This window comes from Pinus tabuliformis, chromosome 9 (genome assembly GCF_031772625.1).
Source record: "Pinus tabuliformis cultivar Carrire ecotype Pingquan chromosome 9, CPIR1, whole genome shotgun sequence".
Lineage (NCBI taxonomy): Eukaryota > Viridiplantae > Streptophyta > Pinopsida > Pinales > Pinaceae > Pinus > Pinus tabuliformis.
The window spans coordinates 1,380,212,379-1,380,221,690 of record NC_142307.1 but is presented as its reverse complement, the minus strand read 5'-3'; the positions used below and the strand labels follow the sequence as shown (position 1 = coordinate 1,380,221,690).

General features: G+C 37.3%; 1 protein-coding gene across 1 annotated transcript; it reads left to right on the top strand.

The window, feature by feature from the left end:
- The first annotated feature begins 498 nt into the window (after nt 1-498).
- LOC149153629 (putative UPF0481 protein At3g02645) lies at nt 499-2,410 on the top strand. Its single transcript, XM_089441210.1, has one exon. The coding sequence runs from the start codon at nt 600-602 to the stop codon at nt 2,247-2,249; it is 1,650 nt and encodes a 549-aa protein (XP_089297336.1). The 5' UTR covers nt 499-599; the 3' UTR covers nt 2,250-2,410.
- The last annotated feature ends 6,902 nt before the right edge of the window (nt 2,411-9,312 follow it).

The following is a 9,312-nucleotide window of genomic DNA, read 5'->3' as shown; positions in this document are numbered from 1 at the left end:
TCTTTTAGTGAAAGAGACCAGTTATGCGCTAAGTCATATGATTTGGGTTCAACTTTCGCGTTATAATTCATAAGATTTGGCTCAAGTTTGGGTTAGGAAATAGTAACAAATTGGCAGTATTAAATGTTAAAATGCTATCATACTAAATGGGTTAGTTTGAATGATAAAAAAAATTGAATTTAAGATGTAGGATTGATTTTCCAAACTGACTATTTGTATTACATATTTAACCGGATGTGATTGAAAATAAAGTTATGCTGCTCTGCTTTAACAGTTTCTACTTTACCAATTCTGTTGCTCTACATTGGTAGAGTAAGAATAATAATTAAAGGAAAGGCAATCATAGAGTTCGGGCCGGGTCAATTCCAGTTGCATATTTTATCAAAACAAAGTTGGAGATTTTATTCGAATGATCTTCATTGGCTTGTCAATTCTTCTTTCTTTAGTTTAACTCAGAAGAAAAGAATGGGCAGATCAATTTATTTTCTCAACCTGGTTCCCAGTTTAGTGCTATATATAGTTTTCGAGTACTAAGCAATCTGAAAACAAGAGAGTGGGCTAATACAGTACCAGTGCAGTAGATTTTGATCACTGGAAGGATGGCAGAAGTGGAAAAGAAAATTGAAGTGGAAGAGGAGGAAGCGCTTGCGAGTATGAAGGAGTGCGTTGAACAAGTTAAAAAGATTGCCACTACACTGTTGGCGGATGTGGAAGAACCGCTGGTGATTAAGGAGGAATGGGTGGTACAAGTCCGAAAGATGCTTGACGATAAGAATTACGATGCTGCTCTTCCGCGTGTGGCCACGGCGCTCAAGACTGTCAATCCTGAGGCGTACGTTCCGCGGTTTATATCGCTTGGGCCATACCACCATTGGAAGCTCAAAAAAGATATCGCCTCTTCTGCCAGAGGCACGTTTCAGAGTGGCAGTCTCAAGATCTCAACCTCGGAGGCGTACAAAGTCAAGTCCGCGGCTGCACTGTCGCAGAGACTGCCCAATCATGGCAAGAGTTTCCAGTCCATAATTGCCGCGATCGAAAGACAACGGTCGGATATTGAACGGTTCTATGACTGGAAAATAGAAGAGGGCGAGAGCTATACGAACTTCGCTCTGATGATGGCCGTAGATTCAACCTTTCTGTTATGTTTCTTATTCAGCTTGTTTAGATCCGGCCATCCTCAGTCAGAGACCGAGACCGCGGGTACTCTTGATGACATGAGCAATTTCAGTGCGCTTCAGGTATGTATAAAGTGCGACATTCTGAAGCTGGAGAATCAGATCCCATTCTCTGTGTTGAAAGAAGTTTTTGAGAACGTTAAAGAAGCTTTATCCGATGCAGAACACGAGCAAGACTACTCTTACATGTTGAGGAAGACGTACACGGTGTTGTCTCCTTTCGATGCAATCGACATAGACAGGTTGGACACTGTTCTAATTAATGATGCAGTTGCAACGAAGCTACATTTGCTGGATTGCATGCAGGCAATAGTTTCGCCCTTCCTGGATATGAAAGCTGACATAAAGGGCGAGGAGCCAGATCTGCCCCTCTTTCAAAAGATGAAACTCTTTCTTGAAGACATTGCTGCAACAGTTGGCGGTATTTTTATCAGTCACCCAAGCAAGACAGGTCATCACGATTTTCTCAATGCTTATAACGCAGGGCAGTTGGACAAGGCCGGGATTAAGTTCCAGTCCTTCTCTGACCCAGGGGAAAAGATCCGATTCGACAAATACTCAGAGACCCTGTACCTTCCGCGGATCACTGTATCCCATATCCACACAGAAGTGTTCTTGAGGAACATGGTTGCCCTGGAGTTCAACGACCCTGCTCGTCGCAACTCCGTGACGCGCTACGTTGGGCTCATGGACTGCCTCATCGACACACCGGATGACGTTAGCCTGCTAAGGGGTTCTGATGTTATTCGTCGCCAGAGCTTCATGTTGACGGATGAGTATGTGGCCAAGATGTGGGACGGTATATGCCAGCCCTTCTTTACAGGCCACTTGGAGCCCCCAGAGGAGCTGAAATTAACGCTCCGGGAAGTGCTAATCAGGAAGTATTATAAGAGCAAAATCAAAAGCGTTCTGCGGGAATTCTACCAGGAGTATCTGTCGAGGCCATGGAAAGTTATCGCTCTTTTCATTGCAATTTGTGTTCTCGTCATTACTGTTTTAGAAGGATACTGTACCTTTTATGAATGCACACGCAAATCTGAAAACTCTAAACGCCTGTGGGGCAAAGCTACCTAGTCCACAAGAGATTCATATGGGTTTGCTTCTGTTTGTGCCAAGTTCACCATTTTATATGTTATGTTTTCCTTTATTTCATTACTCATTTCATTGTTTGTCTGGGTTTGTGAACCTACAATCATAGAATGTTTCCAGGAATGGATATGGATTTATATTTTATCATTATGATATTTTAATAAAATTTAATTTTAATCAGTCAAGGCCACCCTGTTTTGTAAGGTTTTTATTTTCACATATTATGTTTTTTAAAAATATTATGTTATTATATATATATATATATATATATATATATATATATATATAAAAGAAATGAGTATATCACATTGTAAAGAAATTTTTAATTTTATATTGAAATAAAAATTATAGTATTTTTTTAATAAAAAAATTATATTTAATTATTAAAAGTTATTAAGTTGTTAATCAGAATTCTATATTTGATTATATAATTTTGAGTGAGTTTGTAGTTTCTCATAATTTTAAATACATTTTTTAATGTATAAGTAAATTTATATTTTTAAAAAATTCTATTGAATGTTTAACAAAATTAATTTATTTTTTATTTTTTATTTTTTAATGTGAAGTGTGACATCATGATCATCTTGACGATTGAATGGTAGAACTCTTAAATGTAGCCTTTGAGATTTCTTAAATATCTCCACATGCCATACTAAAGGGGTTCCCTTTAAATGCAAACCATAATATGCAAATCTTGATTGTGTATTTTTCAAGTTTCCCTTTTCTTTCATCTTTTTGGAGTTCAAGATTTCTTAAATATCTCCACATGTCATTCTAAAGGGGTTCCCTTTAAATGCAAACCATAATATACAAATCTTGCTCGTGTATTTTTCAAGTTTCCCTCTTCTTTCATCTTCTTGGAGGAGTTTGATTTAGTATGATGTCACCAAGATTGTGGTGAGGCTTGATCAAGTTTGGATGTCCCTCGGGATAGCTTAATTCCCTCAAAGGTAGCTCTCATCCTCAACCCCTCTCTATAAGGTTTGAGCCTCAAACTTGGTGGGGACTAAACCCTACAAAAACTAAGTGATATACACCTCATGGATTACTTGAAATATTTGAACAATGATATAACAACATATATAATTTTCCATGTTTCATACTCAACATTGGATTACATAGATATGAAACACTATATAATAAGTAGGTGCATAACTTGAAATCTCAGTTCATCAAATTAATATAACCTACACAACAATGACATGTTAGGTACTTTTGCAAGTAAAAGTAACCTGATAAATATATGCAGCCCAAGGAACTTGTAGATTGGTGCATTCCTTATAATAATAATACACACTTCAGCATTAAGCTAATTATTATCATATGACATGATACATATTTCAACATTAAGTTAATTATTATCATGTAGAATTTTATTTTATTGAACATTGATCCTTTCGTGATTCTTTTTTGGTTTCGGGGTAGCCTCGAGAGCACGGAGGCTTCACTCAATGAACCTCTCACATATCACATGCGTTCATGGCATATTAAACAATACCCTTAATTTGACTACATATTGGAAAAAAACCTCTAAAAATCACATTGTTTAACCCCCTAACAATATGAACCCAATATAGCTTCTCAATTTAAAAAACCCCTAATTTCATTAGATATCGCAGGTATCCATTTTTTTCATTAACATTTATTATACTCCTTTATATTTTTTCATAACCTTTGAGCTCCATTCTTTATACCTGTCAATATAAAAACCCCCCAATATATCCCCCAATATATTATGTCATTTTTCCCTTAATATATATCCCCCAATATGAACCCACGTGGTATGGTATTACTCTCCTAGTGAAGCCCCGGTGTTTGACAGAAACCTCAGTGGTTCACATAAACCTCAATGACCTCTTGCATCTGAAGAGCCATTGTTGGCTCTTTTGCTCAAAAGAATCACTACACAAGTGTCTTCGCAAGTGCCTAAAAGGCATGAGAAAAATGCAACCAGCCAAGGTAGAGAGTTAAGAACCAGTAGAGCTTTAAGCTCAGATGGTAGCCTTATGGTGACAAGTGTAATCTCTGGAATCTCCATTTCAATCTTTGGACAAAGGTTTTGCAAGGTTGCCCCAACCTTGAAAATTTTTGGATAAAAGAACTTGTGGAAACCTTGAAAACTTTGGATAAAAAACTTGCTCCAACCTTCCTTAAAAAAAATGGATATAATAATTTTCTTTGTCTTAAATAACATCGACGCATGTGAAGTTTGCAATAAGAGGGAAAATCCAAAACTTTGGTTAAACATTTTGTGAAAGAAAATTACTAACCCTAAACTTTGTTTAAAGAGTGAATTTTTTTTTTTCCAAAAAAATGACTTAATAGCTAAAAAGACTATAGTCCCTACATTTCTGAGGGAAGGGACTAATAAGTAACAAACACCGATGGCTTGTTCTCCAAGTAGGTGGTATAGTCCCTACAATAAAATCTACCAAGGGTTTTCAAGAGCTGACCTTATCTCGATTGCAATTTCTTTGGTGTTGGCAACGTGGCTAACAAGTCCTCTCTGTCTCTGTTGTCATCCATTTATAGAAGCACAAACAATCGCCCCTGTGAAAGTCAGAAAAATAGCAATTAATAACCTCCCCTGGTTGTGTCTTTTCACTTTACATAGTCTGTATCCTTATGTAGTGGGTACGAGGCAGCTGGCGAGCACCATCAACGACGAATGTTATCCACCTGGATGCAGAGTCATTAAGACTCAAAGGGCATTCAACAACTACGTTCTGCCAAATGACAATCAATATAAACATCCATGGAGCATGCTTCTCCCATGCTTATGCAAAATGACCATCATATAAACATGATGGTATGTTGGAAATAATACTAAGAGGGTGGGGGGGAGGGGGTGAATCAATATTAGTAAGTCAATAATATTTCATTTCCATAGTCAGATTCATATACGCTACTTCAGTTAATTAAACTTACGTGTATACGCAGCTGTATGTAAGGCAACTAGTGTTTACTCTTCAAACTTACAACTTAGTTAATTCATTATATGTTGATCTTTAATCTGTGCATCAGAACCATATAAACAGTAACTAGGTGCAGTAAAACACTGAACAGACAATAACACACATGAACACAAGATATAAGGTGGAAACCCAATGTGGGTGAAAACTACCTGCTGCAATCGTCTTTATCTTCTTTTAATAAGAAACTTCTTTTTACAATTTTTGTACTTGTGCAAACTTATACTAGTACGTAGGCTTCTACCTGCAGAAGGCTACAACCTTCTCTTGTTCTCCAGCTTCTCCTGGAAGGGAGCTACAACCCCCTAGCTCTTGTACTAGCTGTTGTGTTTACTAGTACGTAGGTGCAGGCCTACAGAAGGCTACAACCTTCTCTTTTCTTCCAGGGACCATGTTTCATAAATTTTCAGACTGGATCCATCAATAACATCAATCAACCATCAATTGTATCTGCATCACCCAATCTCCTTTGCACAAACCAAAACTGAATCAATCAATCACTTCTCAGAATGATGTAACCAGAATATAGTAACAGTAACCAGAACCCAAGCCAAAACCCAAAACACTGAAACAACAAACAGAAGTAGCTAAAGCATATTTTATTAGGTATACGCTACTTCAATGTGTCGAACTTGTGTAGATACACCGTTATCTCAAGACGAACCTACGTATACATTGTTTTGATATGTAGAACCAGCGTGTATACGCACCTTTGCTAAAGAGAACCTGCGTACAAATCTGTAAATGATGATTTAAACTTTACAACAATTCCAAACATCAGTTATACCCAGATCATCATATTTACAGATTACAACATGCACCAATTATTCAGATAAAAGGTCAAAACACACAAAGATACTTCTCTTTAATCCTTAAGATCTTGACCCATTAATAGAACTTATCCTTCATCAAGCGCTTAGGTTCATCCTTGATTCAGATCCAGCTGCGCACCATAACCCAATAACTTGTATTCTAGATCTTGCTCTTCATTAGATATTCAATTCATCAGTGCCTTTGCCTAATGATCTTCTCCTCCTTTTATAGTATTAGGTCTTACTCAATACTGTGGAGTACTGAAGAAGGTATGTTTTTATTGTTTATTTTGTCATCTTTTCTTTAAAACTCATAACCTCTTTGCATCATGAACTAGGTAGATAATAAGAAATTATGACAAAATCTATGGGATTTATATGCAACACAAAACAACTAATAATTGCCATTTTCTTATGCAAAAAAAGGAGAAAACGAAAGATTGTCGTCCCAAAGGAAAAGACAGGACAAAGTTAACTGTTGTCCCTTTGGCAGGAAACCGCATGCAAACAAGACGATCCAAATTGGAGCGTATCAGCCCGGAAAGGGAAAAGGAGATATCAAATCGGCGCAAGAGAACAAATGGATAACTGGGAATTAATAGTCTGGCGAATCCCTTAGGATCCTTTGATCCTGAGGGATCGCTATCTTAACTATTTTTGCATCATTGATATCTCCGCTCGGCTGTTATAAGAAGGGGTAGCATTGCTAGCCGGGGGACGACCTGTTGTTATTTTTATGTAATTCTCATTTGCATTTAAAACTTTGATCATCGACTCTCATTGAGAAGTGATCCACTGTAACTCTTCTTTGATGTTTATATATAAATCTGGTTGCCATTCCATCTTTGATTCTGGAGTAATCTCAAGAGGTGTGTCCCTGGAGGCTAAGGGTTCGGCCCTGGTGGAACACTTGCTCCTGTACCATTATCTCTATTTCGTGTGTGGTTTTCATTATTAGCTCTGTTCAATAATCTGATGTGTTTTGCTATTTTACATCACGGTTCTGTTATATTTTGTTTATGCTCAACTGAGTAATGTTGTTCTCTGTGACAGGAATGTTGTGTTGTTCATTCTGACTTGTAACGCATTGTTGTTCCTTTAACCATTGATATAACATTGATGTTCCTTACAAAATGCTATTGTTGTTCAATTACAGAGTAACCGTGCTATAACATTCATAAGTTGGTATTACTGTATTCATCTATGGTTTACACTTAATCGCGATTGTTGTTCAACTGACATTGTTGTTCCATTACGAATTACAATCGTTGCTCTTTATAACTGAGATTGATACCTGTTGTATCGAAGTCAGATTATTGTTTCTCTTAATATTAAGCATGCCGCGTGTGTTATTTATCTTGGTTCATTGTACATTGATATTTGACTCTAGTTGTTGTTCTATACTTCATGTCTGATTAGTTTCCATTCTATTTCCATTTGTTGTCCAATTTATCTTTAGAGTGAAGATTGTTATCTGATTCCTATAGGATACAATTGCTGCATTTATTTCTGTAGACTAAGGTTTTGTTGTTCAATCTTGTTTAGAAGACTAGTTGCTGTTCCATTTCTTAGTTGTTGTTCCATTTCCTGTTATTTGTATTATCATTGCTTTGGTGTGCAGAACGATCTGAGACTGTAGTGAGTATTGACATCTGTTGTCTAGCTCCTAGATTGATGATCTTTTCCTTGGTTATCTTTAATTACATCAGTTTACAGAGGGATGAGTTACTGTTACTGTACCCTTGACTGATAAATTGCTATAGTTTTCTGAATGCATGATTTGAGTCTTAAGGAGCTTTTCTGTAAGTAGATCTTGTTTTAAGCATCCGTTTACTCTTGTATTTAGAGCACTATACTACTAGCATTACTCTGACAAATGACCGCCTCAAACTGAGTACACTCTTTGAGATAACAAATAATTCCTGGATTGATAAGTTAATGTAGGGTAAATAGAGGTGAAAAAGACCCTTTTTACTGCTCAACAAATACCATGGCCCAAAACCACTTAGAATCAATACCTTGGACCACATACCTGGGGTCAACACTTCAAACAAGATACCCTGGACCAATACCATGGATCAAAATACCGTGGACCAAATACCACAGACCAAAACTAAGTTTTCCAACATGTACACGCCTTTCATTCTGTGAAAGTGTGTGTGTACGCTATACACGCCTTTTGGTCCGCGAACCCATGTGTACACGCGTCTTGGTCAATGGGGAACATGCGTATACCTTTCTTTCTTCATTTTGTGAGTCTAAATTGTGATCTATCATCTGAGTGAGTTACCATCAAGGACAACACCTATATCATAGTGCCAAATCTGTATCATAATGCCAACAATATCCCCCTTTGGACTTGATGACAACCCCAAGTCACTCTCCCCCTTTGTCATCAAGGGCAAAGGGTTTTTCTCCCCCTGAGTACATGCTGAATGCCCTGATATGCTGAATGCTCCCCCTGAATATAAGCAAGGTCTACAAAAAGATGTTCTAAAAGAAGAACATGACTCTATACATCATAAATGACCTTCCTATCACCAATCACTCAAACATACATCCATCTCCCAACCAAGTGGGGATATACCAAGATTGACTCATCCACCCAACCAAGTGGGGATATACCAAATGTTTATACATGTCAAAACAAGAACATTACATCATCCATCCCATGCATAATGAGTAAACAAAATAGGTCATTTCATGACCTTGACATTAAAAGATATACATGACATAGAGACCAAATATCTGAAACAAGACCACGATAGTTATCAGCAACTATCATCAGTAGCATCTGTCAATCACCATCTAGACCAGCAACCATGATCTCCCCGTGAACCCGTTCCACCTGAATAAAAAACAACTGTGAATTTGTACCAAGATCTTCTAAGATAATGCCAAGAATGCATTATTAGAATTATATGCTCCCCCTAAACCCGTGTCAAATGATCACTGTCATACCCATATCAGACTCCTTTCATCCTATACCAGTCTGGCCCACTGTTTTTCTTCAAACCAACATATACATGACTGTATCCACAGCAACCGGCATATGTACGCAGATATGCTTCATGAAACTCGTGTATAACCACTTTTCTCTGAAACAGATAAGTTTCAATAGCAATATGATGTATCAACTACTCCCAGCTTCTGTCTGTGATATTCAAATGTCTCTCTGGGCAGTGGTTTGGTGAATATATTAGCAACCTGTTCTTTGGAGGGAACATACTCCAATTTGACCTTTTGTTCAAGCACTTATTCACA